Source organism: Megachile rotundata, chromosome 3 (genome assembly GCF_050947335.1).
Source record: "Megachile rotundata isolate GNS110a chromosome 3, iyMegRotu1, whole genome shotgun sequence".
NCBI lineage: Eukaryota > Metazoa > Arthropoda > Insecta > Hymenoptera > Megachilidae > Megachile > Megachile rotundata.
The window spans coordinates 10,798,300-10,822,455 of NC_134985.1; the positions used below are offsets into that span (position 1 = coordinate 10,798,300).

General features: G+C 31.9%; 5 protein-coding genes across 15 annotated transcripts; 2 read left to right on the plus strand and 3 right to left on the minus strand.

The window, feature by feature from the left end:
- The first annotated feature begins 2,555 nt into the window (after positions 1-2,555).
- LOC100882031 (actin related protein 1) lies at positions 2,556-7,577 on the plus strand. 3 transcript variants are annotated; one of them, XM_003702160.3, is made up of 2 exons: positions 2,556-2,703; positions 5,562-7,577. In XM_003702160.3, exon 2 carries the CDS (start codon positions 5,581-5,583, stop codon positions 6,709-6,711), a length of 1,131 nt encoding a protein of 376 aa, XP_003702208.1. In that variant the 5' UTR covers positions 2,556-2,703; positions 5,562-5,580; the 3' UTR covers positions 6,712-7,577. The 3 variants fall into 3 exon arrangements, with proteins under 3 accessions (XP_003702208.1, XP_012137792.1, XP_012137793.1); XM_012282402.2 differs by lacking the exon at positions 2,556-2,703 and adding an exon at positions 4,172-4,322; XM_012282403.2 differs by lacking the exon at positions 2,556-2,703 and adding an exon at positions 4,349-4,474.
- A 639-nt stretch (positions 7,578-8,216) lies between these two features.
- Positions 8,217-23,050, plus strand: LOC100881418 (hydroxyacylglutathione hydrolase, mitochondrial). Of its 8 annotated transcripts, none has more exons than XM_012282405.2 (9): positions 8,303-8,698; positions 8,863-8,984; positions 9,059-9,188; positions 9,345-9,719; positions 9,794-9,971; positions 21,059-21,174; positions 21,321-21,663; positions 21,723-21,826; positions 21,910-23,050. In XM_012282405.2, the coding sequence occupies exons 1-9, from the start codon at positions 8,660-8,662 to the stop codon at positions 22,180-22,182; spliced, it is 1,680 nt and encodes a 559-aa protein (XP_012137795.1). In that variant the 5' UTR covers positions 8,303-8,659; the 3' UTR covers positions 22,183-23,050. The 8 variants fall into 8 exon arrangements, with proteins under 8 accessions (XP_012137798.1, XP_012137799.1, XP_012137795.1 ...); XM_012282407.2 differs by having other exon boundaries at positions 8,305-8,698; positions 9,059-9,143; XM_012282408.2 differs by lacking the exons at positions 21,059-21,174; positions 21,321-21,663; positions 21,723-21,826; positions 21,910-23,050 and adding an exon at positions 10,109-12,017 and having other exon boundaries at positions 8,217-8,698.
- TBC1D16 (TBC1 domain family member 16) lies at positions 11,310-16,379 on the minus strand. Its single transcript, XM_003702161.3, has 5 exons — positions 15,147-16,379; positions 14,733-15,072; positions 14,238-14,663; positions 13,875-14,168; positions 11,310-13,804 (listed from the first exon to the last, which is right to left on the minus strand). The coding sequence occupies exons 1-5, from the start codon at positions 16,015-16,017 to the stop codon at positions 13,420-13,422; spliced, it is 2,316 nt and encodes a 771-aa protein (XP_003702209.1). The 5' UTR covers positions 16,018-16,379; the 3' UTR covers positions 11,310-13,419.
- LOC100882248 (ATP-dependent DNA helicase Q1) lies at positions 17,312-19,887 on the minus strand. The gene is made up of 2 exons (XM_003702162.3): positions 19,380-19,887; positions 17,312-19,214 (listed from the first exon to the last, which is right to left on the minus strand). Exons 1-2 carry the CDS (start codon positions 19,429-19,431, stop codon positions 17,473-17,475), a joined length of 1,794 nt encoding a protein of 597 aa, XP_003702210.1. The 5' UTR covers positions 19,432-19,887; the 3' UTR covers positions 17,312-17,472.
- Positions 22,260-23,500, minus strand: LOC100882467 (uncharacterized). Of its 2 annotated transcripts, XM_003702164.3 has the most exons (4): positions 23,205-23,499; positions 23,056-23,126; positions 22,567-22,909; positions 22,260-22,490 (listed from the first exon to the last, which is right to left on the minus strand). In XM_003702164.3, the coding sequence occupies exons 1-4, from the start codon at positions 23,301-23,303 to the stop codon at positions 22,380-22,382; spliced, it is 624 nt and encodes a 207-aa protein (XP_003702212.1). In that variant the 5' UTR covers positions 23,304-23,499; the 3' UTR covers positions 22,260-22,379. The 2 variants fall into 2 exon arrangements, with proteins under 2 accessions (XP_003702212.1, XP_012137794.1); XM_012282404.2 differs by having other exon boundaries at positions 22,260-22,909; positions 23,205-23,500.
- Between the last annotated feature and the right edge of the window lie 656 nt (positions 23,501-24,156).

The window sequence follows — 24,156 nt, forward strand, 5'->3', positions numbered from 1 at the left end:
TACAAAAATTCCCAAATTGTCAATTTCCTAACTCTCCATATCCCCCAATTTTTAAATTTCTAACTAACTCTTCTAAATTGTAAAATTTGAAAGTTCCAAATCCCCAAATTCAAGTCTCTAAATTGCAAGGCTAAATGGCCCTAACAAGCTAGATATATTGCATGACTCTTAAGTTACAGCGAATGGTAGAACTGCCCCTACATTTTCCCTAAGGAAGCCTACCTCGACACTGTAGAACTCATAAAGAATGTACACCTATAAAAGATATAGTGCACATGTGACAAGTGTGTTTTGGGGTTAGGTTAGAGTCAGGAGCGACTCATCCCATGTGGTACATTAGTGGTGTATGTTTAAATTTCACACGCGCCTCGATTGCTTTTAACAGACGAACGATCATTAAATTTCATACAACAGAAATAAAACCAAGAATAGAATTTGGCATGCCTTCATAAAAAATCGTGTGCATAACCTAATACGATTTCTTATTAGGCAGAAATGATTCACTGATTGTGTCATCGAAGCACTGTTTCATCAAACGAGTCGTGACAGGTATATTTATAAAACTGGTCCTGTTTTTTAAAATGTCCCTGTCGCAATAGTGTACTTAAACGATTATGATCGATAGTAAATAGATAACAAAAGTAAAAAAAATAGTATTAACATCCCTGTCAAGGAAATTTGTAATTTGTTTAAAAAAGAGGTTAAAAAAAACTATGTTGAATATCGTACCCTTGTAGTGTAACAAAGTTTAGATATTTTTAATACAAACCATTTTGTGTATATTTTAAAGAATATAATACAAATATTTCCTACTGTAAGTATATGCGTATTGCTTTATCAAATAATAAGGTACTTTAAAAGCGAAATTGCTGTCTTGGTGTAAATAATGTATTACAAGAAGGCGACACGCGATATACGCTATCCGTACTTTGACGTTTTCGACACCACGTGGTTTTTCGTTCACTAGTATGACTTAACGTAGTTGACTGCACGAACACGCCTATCGATTTTGAAGCAGACACTGCACTCGCACACACTATACCATCTTTCGTCGGATAAACACGATCACACTACAATAGAACCGTACTGTAGGGCTTATGTGATGCAGTATATATATATTTAGTAGTCCAGTGCACCCTTAGCCGCGCCCTTGAGTCTATTTTTAGCTACTGTTTCATGAAAAAGCCGGCCGAGATGACATATACTGTACAATAAGCGATGAGACAATTACCGACTTTGTTCTATTATCAAGCAAGAGTTCATTTACCCATTTTTAAGAAATAACATCCTCTGTACTATTATAGATCGAAGTTCGATCGATCAATATGTATAAATAAGTGAATTCGATGGAGCGACTTCCGGAGTCCACTTTGGTACTTCTACATAATTGCAAGTTATCATTCGATAATACTGAAAATGATATCATAACGTCATTTCGTAAAAATAAATCATTAATCTTCTTCAGTGGGTGTCAATATCATGCACAGTCCACAGGAAATATTTTGCACACGTATTTTTCAATAATGTTTCATAAAATTTCAGGATCAAATGAGTATTCACAATTTATTCTAATTATTTGATTTAATTGTGAATAGAAATTTTGAAGTTTGACATACAATTTTTTAATCATTGTGTATGTATATTCAATTTTACAGTTTTGACAATTTTTACTTTAAAATCTTAGGACTTTTTAATTTTTCAGTTTTAAGCCTGGAACTTTGGCAAATGTGGCCCACAATCAGTAATGGAAAATTTCTGTGATATCTCTCTTCCTCTGATGTCTAAACACGTGCTTACTTTAAATTATCCGTACGATATTTTTACTTATCGGTATAGTTAATATACGACTAAAATTCACAAATAGGAATTATATAATACTCTCCAAAGAAATAGTGAAATTTTGGGTAATACAAAAAGTTTTCTTTGTAAATGAAATTTGAGTAGATGATCGTCACACCTTAATAGACGGTGCTTCGTTTCCCATTAAGCAAAAGAAAATGTTGACCATTCCGAAGTATGTATGCATGTAACAAAACTTTTTCTGACTCATACCTACTGCCGGTATTAGTTCGCAAGCATGCATACACAAAGACCAATAATCTTCGCGTGTATTGATACGCACACTACACATAGAGCTCTGACGGTTAGTCAGGAAAGCCCTTACGCTAGTGTACGCTTCCAGAAGGCATTATGCTCCCCGTATCGTACAGTTTGAAGCGGCATTTGGAGAATCTAGCCGGCAGCCGACCAACGGACCAATCAACGAGCCGCTTTCGTTTTATGCCCATATATGGCAAGAGCTGTGAATCCGAGTGGTGGGGGAAGCCGGCTGGACGATTCCATTCTGACTCAGGGGTGTCCCTGTACAACGATATAATAAATTATTCTTTTAACAGAAACAAACGATAACTTTCCTTCGTATTTCTCGAACTTTCGTCATTCAATGAATCATACTTTCCGAATATGTTCAAAAAAAACAGGAAAATGTAGGAAATATATAGGATGATTTGAAACATTAACAGCATGTATGCCGACCACACCTTTGGGCGAGTCTACATGACACGGTACCGGCCACGATCTCACTCACAGTACTCGCAACTCGCAGCTCTCGAGTCTTGCTCTGTCGTGTCGATAGTATACTTGCGGTATCCTTTTGCCGATCAACGATCACCTATTACGTTGGTTACTTTCTGTTCTTAAAAGGTGAGTACGTATACCATGTCTAATACATTAATATGAAACGTTTCGCGTTTATCTGTCATAAATTTCGACATCGGAAAAAGATTGACGACAAACGCCGGTGCACGAACAGCCATAACGATAGACCGATGCTGTCCTTTGTCTCTGAATTTGCCTGGTCGTAGCATGTAGTGCATAGTTTCGAAAATTCTTGTCCGTCAGTATTATACCGGAACGATCCGACAGGTTGTCGTCGCAAGTGGTTCCTGACGTGTACGCACTGCAAGACAGGTGGTCGCGACACGGTCGTTTATTAATAGCAGTACTCCGGTGCGTTACAGCACTAACCTACGATTATGCTTGCCCGTACTACGAAATGCGAGAGTAAATTTATTTTTGGTCGAAAAACGAGAACGCTAAAGAGCGTAGAATTTATTACGACAATACCTATTCCTTGAGTAATACGTATTAGGTTGCCAACTAAATTCACGACGTTTCCGCTTATTTTGCTGAAATTTCACCGTAAAGAAATTGGAAGATATGGCAGATATCTATTCGAATCAATCTTGCGTTGATTAAAAAATCTTATTTATTGAACTTTAATAAATAACTCTATAGATAAGTGTGAAAGCTACAAACTTTGTTGCCAACCTAATACTTTTCAATTTAATGCATGTACCTGTTTGGAGTCTTTAAATTATTTCTCCCATTGTTTAATCTAACAAGTTTAAAAATAATTTAACAAATTCGATATTTTACTATATTTTTAAAGAAAAAATAATTTCTAGAACGCAGGAAAACAAAATATTTAATTATATTAAATATTTTCCATAACGTTATAATCCCAAAATATTATTGAAGTTTGCAAAAATTCATATACGTACATTTTATATTAATCCCTCTGCGTTGATGGTAAAGGGCGTCTTCCAAATGAGCGTTCATTGTCATTTATCTTTAAAAAACTAACCAAGGTTACTTTAAAAGCTGATTGGTTACGATTCGTGAACATTCGTGGGTGAATAAATTAACGGTTAATGATCAAGTTTTAAAATAACTTCGTTTTGTATGTTCATGAGCATTCAGATTTGAGAAGACGCCCTTAGATACATTTCGCAGAGAATACTGGGAGTACACTAGGTAGAACCGATTAGATTAGAGCTTAGAATGTAAAAGGAAAATTGTGAGTTTACCGGAAACAATTATTTAATACTCGAATGAATAAAACAAAATTCTGCTGACATTGAATATGATCGAAAGAGAGCTTACGTAGCGAGGGGGAAAAGCATTGGCAAGATCAGAGATGTGCGGTTCGTTCAATTTGGCGGATGCATTCACGAAGGGTGGTGAGACACACTTCGAGTGACGGAGGAGGGCGCGAGAGGGGAGGGGACAAACCCCTCCATGGTAGAGCACTTCCATATATGGTAAAGAAAGCCAGGATTGGCTGAGGGTGTCCTGCCCTTATTGGTCGATCGGTTAGTAGTGGGGATCCCGAACAACGACTCTGTTCATATAATACACTGCAAGCCGGCTGTCAGCTACATTCTGTGTTTGGTGCTAGATCGGGCGGTTGTGCGACAGTGTCACATCCAAAAACCCGAACTCCTTGTATATAACTTTTTTTATACGGAAAAAAGAAAAACGTAAGTTATCAGCCTTGAGTTCAGTGATAGATAATTCGCGACACAGCAGTCCAGTTGAAAGAAAAATTAAATCCCAGTGCAATTGATTAGAGATAGTGTGTGGGCGATAGGCAATCGCTTGTACATCCGAACGTGGATTTCCAAATCGAGAAGTGGGTGTTGTTAGGCTTACGATGCGCTTGTGCCATATTTAGTGTGTTTTGTGTCGGGGGTTTTAAATTATTTGATAGTGTTCTGTCTCTGTAAAATACTATAGAAAATTTACGTCAGTGATACTTTGTATGTGAACAGAAACTTTTTCACGAAAAAGTACTGGTTTCCGTGATAGGAGATATTTTTCGAATAATACTCGTGAAAATATCTATCATTAAAGTAAAAATCGTATTTTCGCTACGTTTTGCTTAAACAGGTATTAAATTCGAAGTCTGGAACAGTTAAAACGAATGTATTCTTCGAAACATGTCGGATATTGACCGTTTATGCCGGGGTAGGGCGGGGCAGGGTGCGGTTGTAGTTAACGGCAATTTGTAATACACCTAGGAACTCCTTGAGTCACCATCTTTTTCAACGATTCTTCCTTTTATATTCACAAATACATCGCGTAGAATATATTTGACCGAATAATTAGTATATTCTTTCCTTTATGTATTTAATTTTTCTTACCTAAATAGTAGAGTGCTACGTGTCTTATGACGCCATCTTGGAAATATTTAAAATGTTTCACAACACATGGTATTCTTCTATTTGCCAGTTTTATTATGTAATAATATAATACGAAGAACACAACGACTCAATATTAAATTAAATTTTCATGCAGTACATAAAATGGAGTTAGTTACTCCAAAACTGAATCGTTCTTTAATCAGAGAATTATGAGTATTATGAAAACATAAAATATTCAAATATACACAGATAGTAAATTATTTAAATATTAAATTACGTTTGTGGTACCAATATCGTTTTTTATAAATTTGATCTAATGAAAGTACAAATTATTATTATAAATATTTAGAAAAAGAGGCAAAATATGTAAAATCAGAATTCATAAAAAATATCTATTTTTGTATATGCACAAATAAAAAAATAATATTTTTAAAAAGTCAAAAATAGTTTTAAGAATGAAAAGTAAACATAATTTGAATTTATTCTTAATAACTAAATTTAAGGATTAATTAAATATTGTATATTGTAAGAGTAAAAATTATAATCAAATAATTAATACTTGCGTTATTTTTGCAGATAAATCAACAGACTAAACATGTGTGACGAAGAAGTTGCCGCACTCGTAGTTGATAATGGCTCCGGTATGTGCAAAGCCGGTTTCGCCGGAGACGATGCGCCCCGCGCCGTTTTCCCATCCATCGTTGGTAGACCACGCCACCAGGGTGTCATGGTTGGTATGGGACAGAAGGATTCCTATGTAGGTGACGAAGCTCAATCAAAGAGAGGTATTCTCACGCTGAAATACCCAATTGAGCACGGAATTGTCACCAACTGGGACGACATGGAGAAGATCTGGCATCACACGTTCTACAACGAGCTGCGAGTGGCCCCTGAAGAACACCCAGTACTTCTCACCGAAGCTCCACTTAACCCTAAAGCTAACCGTGAAAAGATGACACAAATCATGTTCGAAACATTCAACACCCCTGCTATGTACGTCGCTATTCAGGCCGTACTTTCGCTGTACGCTTCCGGTCGTACCACTGGTATCGTATTGGACTCTGGTGACGGTGTTTCGCACACTGTACCAATCTACGAAGGATATGCTCTCCCTCACGCTATCCTCCGTCTGGATTTGGCTGGCCGTGATTTGACCGACTACCTCATGAAGATCCTTACCGAAAGAGGATACTCCTTCACCACCACGGCCGAACGTGAAATTGTTCGTGACATCAAGGAGAAGCTCTGTTACGTCGCCCTCGACTTCGAACAGGAAATGGCTACTGCTGCATCCTCTTCTAGTTTGGAAAAGAGTTATGAACTTCCTGACGGTCAAGTAATTACAATTGGTAACGAGAGATTCCGTTGTCCTGAAGCTCTCTTCCAGCCATCCTTCTTGGGTATGGAATCCTGCGGTATCCATGAAACTACGTACAACTCCATCATGAAGTGCGATGTCGACATCCGTAAAGACCTCTACGCTAATACTGTTCTGTCTGGTGGTACTACCATGTACCCTGGAATTGCGGACAGAATGCAGAAAGAAATTACTTCCCTAGCACCATCAACTATGAAAATCAAGATCATTGCGCCGCCTGAGAGGAAATACTCCGTATGGATTGGTGGATCGATTCTTGCGTCTTTGTCTACCTTCCAGCAAATGTGGATCTCTAAACAAGAATACGACGAGTCAGGACCATCAATCGTTCACAGGAAGTGCTTCTAAGCGCATCTTTGATATTCCTCTTGCATACTATCATTCCCTGAATCCCGAGAGCGGCCTCTGTCTCGTTTTACAGGCGGACGTAACATCAACTTCCGCGATAATTGTCTTTTGGTTGTAATTTAAGATACAGTAATGCCTTTGCTCCATTCATTTTTCATCATTTAATTTAGACACTACTGTATCTTAAACATACTTTCCGAATTCCTAAATACCTTTCCTATCCTCTATCAAATCCTTTGTATTATATATTCAAGTAACATTGCCTACGGTAACATCTAGCTAACCACCCTCACGAAAAAAAAAACATCTTTCTTATTACGATATTTCATTATACGATCGAAAGTAATTTGTTGTAATATCAAATGTATTTGTCGATTCGACGTTCATGAATTTGAGCTGCAAAACATTGCGTAAATTATATCTTGGAATATCGTCGTTTGATGCAGAATATTCTTGATGCACGGAAGGTTCTTTAATTCTTATCCTCCGATTAAAATGCATTCCGCTACTTCTTTGCTCCGCGATATTTAAGACTTTTGTGTCAGTCTTTTGAGAATTCATTCCTAGCGGAGATAGGTTTTCAATTTATTAATCATATTGTTTTTTTCTTTTTTACCGTTACCAATCGTTGAGGGAAAAAGATGGCTCTTTCCTTTTTTTTTTTTAATAATGGGGGAGACCGCTAACCCAGAAAAGTATCCCACAAACGCTCGCTCAAACGAATGAAAAGACACGGTTTCGACCCCGCAAGCGTAGCCAAAGTATTATAATTTATTCCCATTGTATTGTGCAAGACCATTCACGTACACATCTTAAAGACTACTTTAGACTTATGGGATTATAAAATAAAACTCTTAAAAACATTATTACTTTGACTCTTGTGTTTTTTAAAATTACAGTTCTCCAATACCCTTTATTGGATATTATGTCCTTGATCTCCAATCCAATACATCATAGTTACGCGTGCTAGAAAAAAAAATAATCATCAGTTATTTCATTTAGCATGAATTCACGTAGTTTTATACACGATGTAGCTTTTGTACTGTTCGGTGTTATTCATTATTGTAACGTAAGATTTGTGGTAAAAATTTATATTACTCTAAGAATTAGGTTTATATTTTCAGTCTAATAAAAATTATTTTCAATGAAACGATATTTGTTGGTCTTCCCATTAATTGCTCGAAAACTTCGAAATTTATAGATTGAATTTAACAATTAGGAACGATTAACATAATTCAATTTAATAATATATTATTTTATTAACCATTAATCACTACTTAGTTAATGTAAAGGGAAATAATTTTATTTCAGAAAGTTACATTTTTTTTAATTGTATTTACATTTTGTTTTACTGAAGCAGATTAGTTTAACATAAATATTTCATTGTTTTTGATACTTGCATAGTCATTGTCAGTACAATTTTTTATCATCAATTGTGGATAAATTATTAAGTTATGACATTTAGATAAGATTGTTTCGTATATATGAATACAAAGAAATTCGATATTTAATAAAAATGGTTAAATTATCTTTGTTCGTGATTGAATTTAAATTGCGACTTAGGTGGCAGCACCATGCATTTTGATTACAAATCGACTTCAGCGCGTATAGCGAACAAAAGAAAACATTTGGTACTTTTAAATTCAAATTTTAATTATTACATTCTTGATATAGTAAATATAGACGTATAACTTTAATAATGGGTGACAGCAAAATAAAAGTTATGATAAATTTATATTTTGATAACTGAACTGTAATGTAAGGAAGCTCCAAAATAAGAGGAGGGTAAATAAAGCAACTGTGTAAATAGTTTTGTGTGATCTAAATGTAGTTGCTCTGTGTTATCGTTGGAAAAGTACAACGTGATAGTTAGGTCAATGACATACATGACAGCAACACCAAGTTTCTTGAGAAGACTGATTCATTTTAATTTGTAACTTGGTTCAAGATGCCCGAACAGAATTTAAATGACCAATATTCTACTTGGGTAAGTTAATAATCTTGTTATGAATTTTATAATTTTGACACTTCGTATCACATAACCTTTGACCGTAAACAATTGTTTTCGTGGCTATCAGATAAATAATTCATTATTATTGTATAATTACTTTTTTTAATACAGGATGTTTAATCTTTCGATATGTTTTATAGGTCGGTCTTATATATATTTTCAATTTAATTGTTGGTACAGGAGCTTTAACGTTACCAGCTGTTTTTAGTCGAGCAGGATGGGCTCTTGGATTAAGCGTTATCTTAATATTAGCATTTATAAGGTAAGCAGTTGATATTTGTTAATTTAAGTGAATTAAATTCAAAGTTTATTCATGTGTTAATGTGATATTTTCAGTTTTATCACAGTTACATTTGTCATTGAGGTGATGGCATCTGCCAATGCTATAATAACTTGGCGACATATTCAACATCGAAAACATGTATGTTTCTCTCAAGATTCGTCTTTCACCGAATCAGAATCTGAGGTTTCTAGACTTTTTCTATGTCTTGCTCTCTTTGTGTCTCTCTTTATTTAAGATAATAATTTAAATAGAGCAAGATGTATTTGTTTCCTTCATTAATCTTTTGAAGTCATTGCTTGGCAATGATACATATCATTTTTTATTATTTTTCAATTATAGATGCTTCAAACATTAGGAGAATCTGGCCCTTCGAATTCAGACTCTGAAGATACTCCTCTTGTTACTCCATTTGCAAGTAGTCCTGATCGTGCTGATATGACATATCGATACTATGTAATTCGAGATAAAATAGAAATGGGACAGATGGCATCAATTTTTTTCAATAAGATTGGTATAACTCTGTTTTATATATGTTTTGCTGTATATCTTTATGGAGATTTGAGTATCTATGGAGCAGCTGTTGCAAAATCTTTAGCCGATGTTGCTTGTACTTATCAACCATTAAACTTGACTTGTAATGATACAATACCAGATACTGAATTATGTTGGGAAGAATTTTCTTTCAATCGGCTGGATGCATACAGAATATTTCTTGTATGTTTAAATACAAATCTTATCATACATCTTAATTTTTAATTTCATACAATAATGATAAATATTATTTTCAGAGTATATTTGTATTCTTATTGGGACCTTTCGTGTTTTTTAATATTCAAAAAACAAAGTATCTTCAATTTCTGACATCAGCAATGAGATGGCTTGCATTTACAATCATGATTGTATATGCTTTAAAAAATCTACTCATTCATGGTGCTCAAGGAAATCCTCCAACAGCAAACATTATGGGTAAGTTTATTTGCATTAAAATAAGAATTATATGTACACTAACAGTAATCATTGGAAGCTTGCATTGCATTTAAGTGTACATATTTTATTATACTTGAGTATCTGAAATGATCACATTCACTAATATTATATTTCAGGTATACCTAGTTTATTTGGTGCTTGTATTTATTCTTTTATGTGTCATCATTCTCTACCTGCTTTGGTAGCTCCAATTACAAATAAGTCTACTTTAAATCGATCTTTGGCGTTAGATTATTTATTAATAGCATCTTTTTATCTTTTATTGGCATTAACTGGAGCATTTGCTTTTGAACATTTGGATGATCTTTATACTTTAGATTTTAGCCCTCGCGGGTCCGGTGATTGTTCCAAGAGTAATAATATCTTTATTGTTCTCATAGAGTATTTTTTGGCACTTTTTCCAGTATTCACACTGAGTACTAGTTTTCCAGTTATAGCCATTACTCTTAGAAATAATTTACAATCATTGTTCCTTAACGAAGACACGTATTATTCGTGTCTTTACAAACTTGTCTTCCCAGTATTGGCGATACTGCCCCCATATTTAATTGCCATGAGCACTAAAGATTTGTCGATATTGGTGGGAATCACGGGATCATATGCTGGAGCGGGAATTCAGTATTTAATTCCAACAATCTTGGTGTATTATGCTAGACAGAAGACAAATAAAATTATAGGTCTTGGTGTTGTTAATAAATTTGCGAGTCCGTTTTCTAGTAATTGTTGGCTCATATTTGTTATACTTTGGGCTATTACGTGTATGATTTTAGTATCAGTCAATTTTATGCAAATACATTTGCAACCTACAGGTGTAAAATTATAATAAACAGTTATAATATATAAATTTAAAATACTCTAACGCGAAAAAGAAAAGAGAAACATATTGATGCGCTAACGATGGCTCTCTTTTTAAATTTATTTAAATGTAAAGCATATCTAAAATAATTTGATATGAAATTGAATTTGCAGCTGAATGTATAATTGTAATTATCGTATTAACAGTTTTAACGTAAATTTAAAATCGTGATAAAAGTGTTTGAAATTTTTAACACTAACTTCAAAAAAACGTTACCAACGAGTGAAAGATCTCTTAAAAAATTATTATCTTTATAATTTAAACTATTTAACAGTGTAGTTATAGTATAGATAATTAATGTAAAATAATATAATAGTAAGGATAAAATAATAATAATACAGTCGAGTCTCTGTATTCGCATATCTTATAAATGTTCAATGTATATAGTGTGCTGTGTTATTACTTTATTTAATTTAATCAATGTTGTAAACTAATTGCTAAATGAAACTTTAAAATAATACAAAAATATCGCGTTACATAGATAGCATTCAATATTATCTGCAGTTTCACATACTAAACTAAATTTAAAAATAATTAATATGGAGACCCGACTGTACTTTGTGATACAATGTGTCACAATAAAACAGACAATACACTGGCACAAGTCAGGATTAAGCTTATACAAGCCAAATGAATAATCTTAATTTAAGTTTTGAACTTTTCTACAATATATGCTTTATATTTTGTATATTTTTATTTAGTAGCTAATATGTGTTGATACAGTTTCTACGTATATAAGATGTCTTTCAAATCAGTGATATGTGGTGGTCAACTAGTAATGTTTTGTCCACTGTTAAGCGGTATGAAGGTATATTTGAAACTATAAAATTACATAACTAATAAATAGGTTTAATATTAAAAAAAAAATATTAAATGCCTATTTAGCGCTTTTTTAAAACGGAATTTTGTTCAGCGATTTTTTAGCATATTTTATTTAGTATATGCACAAGAAAACTATATAAATTAAATGAATATTATTGATTAGATCAATTTAATTTATATATTGCAGAACATATTTTTATATATGATACAAAACTGCCAACAAAGTATTCAAAGTACATATGCCTCTCATACCATGTACCTGTATAAGCGGAGTATACGATAAGTGAAACATGTATACATATATTTTCTAAAAGTAAATGAGTAAAAATAAAGGAGTGATTATATAAGCTTATTTTGATTTATTTTTGTATATACATACATATTTTTATGTATTTATATTCATATGTCATACTTAATTAGACTTAGCAGAACAAATTTTAACACGAATAGATCTCTCTGTAATTGCCTAACAACAGAAGGTGGCACAGTAAAAGCTTTTTATATTATTTGTATGAACTCCTTACAATTTTCTCAATTAATAACAGTTGTTCAATATTAATAATTAGCAGAATTCATTTTATTATATTGTAAGGAATCATATAAATAATATGACTGTATACATTCATTATAATGGAACATTACTTTTACAAAAAAAATTTGAGAATTTGAAATATATAAAGAGTTATTTTATCTATTTTATATTTCTTTCTGAGCAAATGGACTAGCATAAACGCACTTTGGGTAGTCAAAATAATAAAACCAAATGTGAAACAAGATATTTACATCATTCATGTGAATTATCATTACAATATCGATGCAAAACTATTTAATGGGAAATTAAATATACTTCGTATGTAATAAAAAGTGACACATTATGTGTAACAAATATGTATAATCAACAATAAGGTTTTATAAAAAAACTTATACTGAAAATATCACATAAGTGAATATCCCAAAGTGAACACATTTAACATTAATATTAATTGACCAAAAAGTTTGAACGGACTTATAATAAATATTTATGATGCTTACATCGAGTTACATTTGATTTTTTTTATTGATACTACATTAGACTTTATTTTCAGATCACAATTCATGAACTTTGTACCAAACTGAAAAATGGCACATTTTCGTAGTGTAATAAATAAATAATACAATGATTATGCAGTTAAAGAGTTTTGTCTGCTGGGATATTTTAAAGTTAGTATGCTTGTACTACTCCGTTTTTCTTTGGTCATCAGTCTTTAATTGTACTACGTTTTCGGCCAGAACTCTTTACAATCACTTGAGTTCTACCTAATTATTTAATATAGAATATTTTTGTTTTACAGGAATTGTAGATGCAGTATTCTTAAAATTTGTCGAAATTACATTAAATGATAAGCTTCATTGATCATTGAATTTTAGGATATGTCTTTTGGTTTCTTATTCATTATCAAACTTGATTTACCAGATATTTTTAGATCAATATTTAAAAATTATAAAATTATGCAAATAAGATTCATAATGATATAAATGTATATTTTTGTTCGTTTGTAATATTAAATTAATTAAGAATTTGTTCATATAAACGGTATATACGTCAAATATTACTTTCATTAACTTCTGTTATATAACATTTAGTCAACTGCAATTTATATAACTTATGTATTTTACACGAGAGCAGCATTTAATTTACTTATTTAAAGTAAAAATAATTTAAAAGCTTCAACAGCAGAATATTTTTCTCACTTTCATTAGATTAGGTCGTTATTCGTAGTTATTTAAGTATGGACAGGGTGCATCGTCATGGCCCACACATTCTATGACAGGATCATGAGTGCTATCCCACATTCCTGGGCCACACTGACGGCAAAGTCCGGCTAATGTGCACGGTAAACGAAGAAGTTGGCGAAAATGATGAAGTAGGCCTCTTGCTTTTCTCAATATGAGGTTACCATCCATGTACATAGCTAAAGAACTAAAATGCAATAGCATTTCGTCCGTTCTAAGATCTTGTGCTATTACATCATCTGCATAAACACACATTATAGCAAGGCAAAGAAACAGATGAAAATGATCTGTTAAATAATTTACCCAACAAGCTTCCCACATTACCAGTGCTACTTCGGTAGGAAATTCTCGTTTTAGACAGCTACAATATACATATATTAAAAAATAAATTTATACATATATTATAAGAATATCAATAGCTCAATACTTACAGAAGTATCCATCTGTGACAGAATAAGAGTTCTAAGGCATCTGTATGTTTTTGAAGATGTGCATAAAAATCGGGTACCATTATTCTCACTAATTCTCTTAAATAACATAGATTTCTGTCCATATCTACATCAGTTGGCGTACATACAGCTACAGATCTTTGCATTAAACCAGCGAAACACCAAAATGCTTCAATTTCAGAATTAAGTTCAGCTAATAATGGGGCCAACAAATCGGACATACCTTGCGTATATCCTAATCGAGAATTATAAACTGCATAATTTAATAGAATATTTCTACAAAGAAAAGATATTATCAATAATGAAACCATAGAATAAAAAATTATTATTCTTAGATAAACATACTTCATTATTTCAATATTTGGATTATCTTCTCCTGCATAATAAGGATTTCCTCTGTCAGTGCGAACAACATCTTTTTCTACAATACATACTACATTTCGCCAAAAATGTTCTGCTTGTTCTGGACTCATACTCAATCTACGTTTTTGTATTTCTTCATATTCTTGTCTACGAATAGCATCAATTTGTTCTCTATCTTCATAAGTGCTTTGATAGGAATAACAGTGAAGGAGAAAAGGCCAAACAATTTTCCTTAATGCAGGTTCTAAACCACCAAAAAATATTCCTTTTCGCAGAGCAAGATCATCTTCTACTTGACCCCTTTCATTCAACAGATCTTTCCAAGCCAATGACGTGATCATTGGTACTTGTCCTTCTTCCGGATGTAATTCATCTCGACTCACCTCTGGTCGACATACCATAAAATGCCTAAATTATAAAATAAATTTTAAATACTCAACAAAGTAAACAATGTTTATATTAGTAATCCAATGCTACCTATATGGGAGAGTTTCCTCAGCATCTGTATCCAACCGTGGATAAAGCAATTGGTGCCACTGATGTAAAGTCGCTGCCAATCGATCTAATCCACCATGATGAAAATGCAAAATCTTATATTGACTTTCTCTACTCGCAACTACTAATTGACCAGAGGTACAAGCTGGATCAGCAAAAAATAATCTTAGGGATCTCATTTCACTGAGATCTACCGAAAACCTCCTACATCTGTGCGCTCTACGTAACGTTACTGGAGAAGCTGTTGCACTTTCAGGAAATGTAAGGTTATGTTGTAAAGCCAAAAGTTCAGGTGACCTCATCCATGAAGGAATCTCTTCAGCTAAAAAATAACAAATGTCACATTAACAACGGCAGTCGATTAATTTAGAGTTATGATTACAGTCAGTTAAATACCTTCTGAGGGTACACCAACAGACAAGCTACCTGTTGAGGTTAATGACATACTACGACTTTTAAAGCTAACATTATCACAATAAGGATATCTCAGCTCTTCATCCATACTCTTTCCATCGGCTTCCTGAGTTTCAATCTTTTGATCCTTACACTGTTGATTCTCTTCATGTTTCCAGTTCAAAGATTCCGAACGCAAACGATTTAAACTAATGCTATGGTCATTTTCTTCGTGTATGGTAATCGATGAACTGTCAGACTGATAATAGTCCATTTGACGATTGACATTAACGTCTGTTTCCTTAGTTTCTGATACAAGTACATTTTGATCATCGGACGAGTTTTCTCTGTCATCGTTCTTCGAATTTGTATCGTGAACGTCAACACGCGTATTCCGTGGAAATCCACCAGAACAAACACGTTCGCAATCGCCACAATTCACAGGTTCTTTCACTTCTAAACAGACGTCAACTTTCTCGCTGGTATTTTTATACTCACATTTCAAATCATAGCTTTCTTCCGATATCTGAGAGTGATGCGAACTTATATCCACGTCTCGATGAATGATACCATCAAGTTTTCTTGCGCTTAAATTTTCTAATGTCGTAGGATGTTTACGAAGCGTACTGTTAGGAATCCAGCTGAGATGTAAAGTCGGTATGTTCGAGTTTTTGTTAAATCTACAGGTTATGGCCATGTAGCCAGGGTGATGCACCACGTCGGAGTTTTGTCTCATCAAAGTTGGCGGATGAACGCAAACATTGTTCTTACAGAATAAAGCCTCACCATCCTGATACATGGTGCGACGATTGTCTTGATTGCAATCGCCTAAAATATAACTGCTTGCCTTTCTGAGGATATTTGGCAAAGGCATCTTCGTCCTGAGCAAATTGGCCCATCCAAATCATCTAGTTAATTTCATCAAAGCGTTGTCCGAAATTTTCGTTTTACGCGGTTAAAATTCCACCAATCATTGAACAGTTATGCTGAGATTGTTAATTGATGATAAATCATCGTGTATAGCTGGCAATTAACGAACCCATAGGAATTCTAATCTTGGCTTGCACTGGAGAACATAATATACGAGTATAAATTTCAGATCCCAGTTCACTGTGCAGTTTTTTCAATTTTAATCAAATATTTCAATGTTTTCATGGAACATGAAAGCTGCAAAACTCAAATTTTGTTACGTAGACGTGCGCGAACAGATGCGGTATAGAAATGCTACGATGAACTGATTTTTCGTCCTGCAGTGTTTCCTGTAATCGTTTGCTTGTTTAAGTATGCAAGCATGTTATCAAACCAATTAGCCTTGATACATACATAAAGCTGAGAATACATGTGTACGTACGAAGAAGCATGCATTTTAATTGTTGTATTTGTGATTTCTACCTTTCAAAGTCACCCTTATGTTACGAGGAAGGCAACGCGTTGACGAAGTTTCCTCAAAGTTAGAGAATCAGGAACTGTCAGGATTCCATTACGTTCATAAAGTATTAAGAAATTTTATGGGATTAACTTCTATTCAAATGAATTCATGAATGAAACAATTATTATTGGCACGTTACCATTCGTCGTAAACGTAATCAAACTCTGAATAGAGAGAACGAAGTATTTATGATAGTCACTACCAGATTAGTATTATTACGTGACGTTCGATATTCACTTGTTAACAATGAATAAGTTACAAATCTCACATCACTTCGATTCACTGCTCAATGATGATATAGTAAAACGTGTTTGCCAACAGACAGAACACAGATACCCCTTATCCAAGATCAATATTTCCATCTGATCGTGAACCTGGTGGTTGGCTTACTACCCGAGCCACCGACATACCGTTGTCCAATCTTGTATATGCTGTTTTTATTGATTTTTCTTCTTGCGTTAAATTTGAATCGCTCTTTTCCCGATTTTGCAGATATTTCTTACATACTGTTTGTAAATAAAATTGGAAATGAAAAAATAATTTTGTATTATAAATTATATATGTTCTGATACTTATTACAGTTCTTTTCTTTAGTTTGTATTAAATAATTTTATTATCAAAAGAAAATGTAGTTATAATTACACAAATCTAAAGCAACATTTAAAAATACAAATGGTATATTTAGACATATAAATATTTATTGATTTTTGCATGTTGAAAGAATTATATAAAATCTAAATCATAGTTGAATCACTATATTGTATTAATTTATTGCTTCACTCAAATTCATAAAAAAAATATCCAAGTGATACTGTATTTGATATTGTACACTTCTGTTGCTTAATAGTTATAATTGTAAAAGATATCATTATATCACAGATTGCGGTGTAATAATATACATCAATGTAGTTCATAATTAAAAAGTATTTTATGATTATTATCAAGTACTAATGCTGCTTTAGGTCCACGTTTTAAATAAGATATTGTAGAATATGCAGAAAAATGAAAATCTTCCTGCAAATACCCATTCACAAGTAAATGTCCTACTATAGCTTCTCCTGATTCTCTTGTAAATTTTGGCACTGGTATAGAATTTACCCTTAATGTTGAGGCACCCTTACCATACCAAGCGTCTATAAGTTTTAGGGCAGTCAATCTTGTTTCACTTTGTACTGCTTTAGTCATTATTTCATACAATTGTCTACAATATAGGCTTATATTTACTTCCTTTTTTTCTTTAGGTTTTCTACAATGATCACACATTTCTGCACAATCACTTTTAGTCCAAGTCTCTTCAAAGTGAGTTGCAATTAAACTACGTCTACATGAACTTAGATCTAAACAGTATGCTAACATTTTATACAAATTTTGTAAACCAACTTTATCTTGAAATACCATTGTGCTTAATTTAAATACATCTGGTAATCTATATAATACTATACATGCTGACTTTTTTCCATCTCTACCAGCACGTCCACTCTCTTGATAAAAGTTTTCCATTGATTTTGAAATACAGTGATGAATAACAAATCTTACATCTGGTTTATCAATACCCAATCCAAAAGCAATAGTGGCAACTACTGCTTGATATTTCCCAGATATCCACTTAGAATATACTTCTGACCTATATTCTGGTTCTAACATTGCATGATAACATCCAACTTTTATACCTAATGACCTTAACTCAGTTGTTAGTTGTTCTGCATCTTTTATGGTAGTTGTGTAAATTATTCCAGATTTATCTTTAAACCTATTTTTTAATAAGTTTTCTATCATAGCTAAACATGTACTTTTATCTGATGGTTTACGACGAACTTCATAAAACAGATTTGGTCTATTGAAAGTAGCTCTTAGAACTAAACAACCCTGAATATCTAACATTTTTTGAACATCCACAATAATTTTGGCTGGAGCAGTTGCAGTCAAACCTAAAATTGGTACACCTGGAAACATGGACTTTAGAATTCCTAGGAATTTATAATCAGGCCTAAAATCATGACCCCATTGACTGCAACAATGAACTTCATCTATAGCAAAGCGATCTAAACGTTTCAATTCAAAAGCTTTTTGCAATTTACTCATAAAACGATTTGATTTTGCCATATACTCTGGTGTGACATAAATTAGTTTGAGGTCAGATTTCTTGTCGATAAGTGCATTCATTATAATTTTTACATCTTCTTTATTTCCTTTTGCACTTAACATCATAGCTTTTACATTGTTTTTATGTAATCCATGTAATTGATCCTCCATTAAGGATACTAATGGTGATACTACTATTGTTATGCCCTTACTAATTACAGCAGGTAACTGATAACACAAACTTTTACCACCGCCAGTTGGCATAATTAAAATAACATCTTCATTAGACATAACTGCATTCATAGTTGGCAATTGTAGTTCTCTTAATTTGTCAATTTTAAAAACATCTTTCAAAGCTTTCCTCAAGTCTTTGGACCAACTAAAATCTTCTTTATTCCAATCCTTCTTTGATACATATAAACTTTTCTTCAAAAGTGCGTCATCTCGTAATTTCTCCTTTCGTTGAACCAAGATCTTCTTACGATCCTCAAGTTTTTGTATTTCAGTTTCAATTTGTTTTAATTCATAATCAATAGCAGCAATTTCACTTTCTCCAATATCTAAAATAATAATGATATGAATATTATCATCAATAAAAGGTTGAATTAAAAATGTGATATAAATTAACAGAATAAATAAAAAAAATTAAAAATATATTCAAAATCGTATATCATTATTTTAACAAATTTTGTTTTTACTATTGCAACATTAGCATCATAACAAACCTTGGTCCTCATTATCCAGAATTATTATATCTTCTGAATTGCTTGCAGACATTATAAATTATAATTTTAATAACGTTTACATAAAATAGTATTAGTAAAAGCTACTGTACATTTTATTAATAAATAAATAAAACTAACTATTGGTTGAATTAGAGTATAAAATATCTGCAATCATATATTTATAGTCGTATATAACCTAGCATTTAATGTAGTTTCATGCCGGGGTTATAGAAAATTTCATGAAAGAATAGGATCATTTCGCGCAACTCAACTAAGTTAATGAGGTCGCTTCAGTGCTTGTGCTGCTCCACCATGACGCATTTTCTACTTCATTTGTCATATACATAGTGGATAAAATATACGAGTACTAGGAAAAGGTGTAAAAACATTAATTTAGAAATACAGAGATAAAGTGTGAGCTTGCCAAAGATTGGTTACTTTCCTATACATATTTTGTACCCTCTATTAAACTAAACCTCTAAGATAATACTAAACAAATGATTAAACTTTTACATTCACATACATATTATTTTAAAAGTTTATTTACAAGTTTCCTAAATAAAAAGTCACCAGGTATATATATCCTGTGCTAGAGAAATCATAAGTGCGCACACATATTATTATTGGGTACCAACCAATCATGATCAACATGTGCAGAATAAACGAAAATCACTCGTTTGATGGTTCCATTCTCTCATGAATTTGACTATATTTTACGGATCAGCTGACACCAGCTGTTTTTTGGTGATACTACGTAGCTATCAGGCAAGTAAGAGATTGCTTAGTGTTTGATATTAAATATATTAATGGCAATGATAAATGCAATAGTTCGCGCGTGTCCCACTTGGGTTGAAAGTACATTAACATGTCTTTATTTTAAGGGTATTTCTTTTTCTTATCAAATTTTCTCTAAGATTAGACTTGATTGTTTACTTGATTACTGTTGAATTTATCTTATGTCGATTCCCATTCCAATATTTTCGTAAGTTTTGTCGGAATATTTGTAGTCAGTTTTGTTTGTACATGTAATTCTATGTATTTAAAAGTATTTATCTTTTTATTGCAAAATAATTTACCGCACAACTTTTTTTTCGTTTTTTTATAAAACATGATGATAATTTCTGATATGATGACAAAGCTTTATCCGCAATTGTAAAAGTAACCAGTTTTAAATTATTTTATATATTCGATATTGTAAATATATTTGAATATGCAAATATTTATAAATCAGTATTATTAATGCATTAATTTCTGTTGTTTCTTGTATTGCACATATATAAAATTTTATCTGAAAATGTTATTATAATTTCTTTTAATTGTTATTTTCATAGTAAGTCTTTTATCACAGATATTACATGTTCTTAAGATAAGGATAAATATTGCTCATTCGATGTAATAATACTGTAACTGAAAATTTTATATATAAAGAGCAGTTGTTACTTATATTTTTTAATGGTAGAGCAAAAAAAATTCTTGAAAATGATCTCATAAAGGCAGCTGTTTTTGTATAATATTTGTATAAAGTTAAACCTTTCAATACATTTAAGCTTATTTTCTCTAAAATTATGAGTTTTAATTCATAGCATTATTGCAGTGAATGAAATATATGTACATATGCTACAAAATTGTATATGAATAACAAAAATAAAAGTATGAATATAACATTTTTGTTTTCATAGCAAGAAATTTTTCAACAAATGGTTTTTATGCAACAAATAGAGTTGGTACTGTAATAACGCAAGTAAATATGAAGGTTCAAATATTACCTGCACTTCAAGATAATTATATGTATCTTGTGAGTATTTTCATATTATTACATATATTGTTTACGCTATACAAAGCTTCTTTAATTATTCAAAATTTACAATCATTAAAATTAATATTTAAAAAACATAGTATATTATCTAACATAGAAGTTATTATATTTCATAATTTGAAAAGATTATTGATGAAGCATCGCAAGAAGCTGCTATCGTTGACCCAGTTGATCCTGATAGCGTTGTTTCTGCTGTTCAACAAAATAATGTAAATTTGACAAAAGTTTTAACTACTCATCACCATTGGGATCATGCTGGAGGAAATGCAAAATTATGTAAGAAATTTAATAATTTACAAGTATATGGTGGTGATGATAGAATAGAAGCACTCACATGTAAAGTAAAGCACGATGACACTTTCAATATTGGAAGATTACAAGTTAAATGTCTTGCAACACCGTGTCACACCAGTGGACATATCTGTTATTATGTTACAGGAGATCAAGATCCTCCATCAGTTTTTACAGGTAACTTAATGAAATACATAACTACTTAAACATAATAATAATTGATAATAACCAAATAGGAGATACACTTTTTGCTGGTGGCTGCGGTAGATTTTTCGAGGGTACTGCAGAACAAATGTATAAAGCTCTTATAACAGTTTTGGGATCATTGCCTGATGAAACTGTAATTATATAATTATTCTTACATTATTGATTTTCAACAACTATCATTAAAAAAGGAAAAAATGAATTATGGATATTTTACAGAAAGTGTACTGTGGTCATGAGTATACAGGAAACAATTTAAAGTTTGGTAAATTTGTGGAGCCAGAAAATGAAGCTATTCGTCAAAAGATGGAATGGGTTCGTATTCAGCGTGAAAAGAATTATCCTACTGTGCCAAGTACTATCCAAGAAGAAAAATTGACAAATCCATTTATGCGAGTTCACGAGCAGTCTGTTATGGATCATACTGAACAAAAAGATCCAATTCAAACTATGGCATTTCTTAGAAGGGAAAAGGATAATTTCAAAGGATAATTTTTTTACTGTTTCATAAAAACCAGTGATAGTAATATAATTTTTTTATAAATGTAAAATAACTTTCCTAGACAGCATTTTATTAATCTTGTTTAAAAAATTTTATTTTCATTTATTATACACAAATATTAACATATGTGCAAACATATAATTATAAATTACGTATTTACAAATATTATTAATCTTAAATATTAATACTATGTTATATTTAAAGACATTTGATTTGGTGTGTCTTCCGATTTTTTATTATATATTTGCATTTCAGCAACATATTTTTCTTTGGATCGTTCGTACATGTCGTAATATACCTGGAAGAGAATATGAATGATAAATATGTAATGCAAATAGTGGAAAGGTGTACGTAACTTTCTTTCTGATACAAACTTTTTTATCTTCTGAACTAAGAGATTTCCAAGTAGTTGCAAGTTGTCTAGTGAGTTCTTGTTTGCTTGGTTCTGGTTCTCCAGCTAAGCGTTCCATAACTCGAGGTCTTTGTTCTTGACAAAATTGGAAGAATGGATTCGCTGGTCGTTTTGGTGCATTTGGATCAGTTTTTGCACCTTTTCTTTTTGTTACTTTTTTCGTTTTTTCCTCTTTAGAATTATGGGCAGCAGCCTTTGTTTTTTCTGGTTTAGTTGTTACTTGAAATATGTTATTTTCTTCGAGAACTCCCATAGGTGCCTCTCGCCAACGATCACCATGTTGATCCAAACGATCAATTAAAAATCTATAACATAAGGAATACTTTATTCAAGCATAATATTGATACATGATTAAACACTAACCACGCACATTATCCAAATATTTGTTATTTTAAAAATAGCAGACGATACTGTAGTAATATACAATACATAACCTAGAAATTAAACTAACTTTTTTTCCTTTCTTGTACGTTTAAGAAGTTTTCTTACTCGTTGAATTCGATACACTAATCTTTCATTCTCCTATAATTGTAAATAATTCATTAGTAGTAAAAATTATCAAGAAATTGCTTGTATACAGTCTTAAAATTAAATACAAACCTGCTGCAAAACTTCACATCTATCAAGTAACAACTGGTACTTTCGTTTATAAATATCAAACTCTTCAGGCTCTACATCGTATTCCGATTCATCGGACATTTTAATCGCACCTTTTAATTAAAATAAATTAATATCTTTAACGTTGTTTTTATACGATGTCGACAGATCTTATACCATTATTTACCATAATAGAATAGTAACGTGATAGATGCCGCTAGTACGATTCTCTTATCAACGAATTAATACTCTTCAAAAATATTAATTCTAAAATTATTAACAATAAATCTTTTAATTTCATTAGCATATAATAAAATCTATATTGAATAACTTAATAAATATTTGTCATAAATTAAATATTTAATACAAGTTCATAGGTCTAATTTAATGTAGATGTACAATAATATGTTTTCAATAATTGTTAATAAATTCACTTAAAATAAAATTTTCGTTGATAAAAGTGGTAAATAATTGTTTTAACATACTGTAAATAAAATAGTGTAACTTTTATTTACTTTATAATATTATGTCATCTATTCGTGTGTTTATTAAACAAAAAAAGAAAATTTCTCTTATAGGTTTGAAAGAAATTTCTACTACAAAAAATTGTTTATATATATATATATTATATATATTTATAGTATTTACACATATTATTATTACTTCATTTATTAGAATGCTATAAACAATAAAGCTTCAGATATAATACAGTTAAATATGAAAGTAAAATCACGTTATAAATGAATTTTGTTTTTTATTTAGCCATATTTTGCACCCTAAATTGTGTCGTCCCTATCTGAGCGACCAATGAGAATCGCCAAAAGAAGGGTTGCGTCGATACACATGCGCACTAATCACGGTTCACCCTGAGACTCGAAACACGGTCAAAATACGTATTCGTCTCCTTGTTGCGTTATTACTATCTTTCGTCGCTTCTTGAAATCTTAGATTTTTC

Excerpts from the sequence above, each read along its gene's own strand:
- LOC100882031 (XM_003702160.3), top strand. The coding sequence starts at position 5,581 with ATGTGTGACGAAGAAGTTGCCGCACTCGTAGTTGATAATGGCTCCGGT.
- LOC100881418 (XM_012282405.2), top strand. The coding sequence starts at position 8,660 with ATGCCCGAACAGAATTTAAATGACCAATATTCTACTTGG. Across the intron at positions 8,985-9,058 it reads TTAATATTAGCATTTATAAG|TTTTATCACAGTTACATTTG; the intron begins GTAAGCAGTTGA and ends TGATATTTTCAG. Across the intron at positions 9,972-21,058 it reads TCCAACAGCAAACATTATGG|CAAGAAATTTTTCAACAAAT; the intron begins GTAAGTTTATTT and ends TTGTTTTCATAG.
- TBC1D16 (XM_003702161.3), bottom strand. The coding sequence starts at position 16,017 with ATGCCTTTGCCAAATATCCTCAGAAAGGCAAGCAGTTATATTTTAGGC. Across the intron at positions 15,073-15,146 it reads TGTTGGTGTACCCTCAGAAG|CTGAAGAGATTCCTTCATGG; the intron begins GTATTTAACTGA and ends GTTATTTTTTAG. Across the intron at positions 13,805-13,874 it reads TGTCACAGATGGATACTTCT|CTGTCTAAAACGAGAATTTC; the intron begins GTAAGTATTGAG and ends TGTATATTGTAG.
- LOC100882248 (XM_003702162.3), bottom strand. The coding sequence starts at position 19,431 with ATGTCTGCAAGCAATTCAGAAGATATAATAATTCTGGATAATGAGGAC. Across the intron at positions 19,215-19,379 it reads TCTGGATAATGAGGACCAAG|ATATTGGAGAAAGTGAAATT; the intron begins GTTTGTTATGAT and ends TTATTATTTTAG.
- LOC100882467 (XM_012282404.2), bottom strand. The coding sequence starts at position 23,303 with ATGTCCGATGAATCGGAATACGATGTAGAGCCTGAAGAGTTTGATATT. Across the intron at positions 23,127-23,204 it reads GATGTGAAGTTTTGCAGCAG|GAGAATGAAAGATTAGTGTA; the intron begins GTTTGTATTTAA and ends TTACAATTATAG. Across the intron at positions 22,910-23,055 it reads CGTACAAGAAAGGAAAAAAA|ATTTTTAATTGATCGTTTGG; the intron begins GTTAGTTTAATT and ends CTTATGTTATAG.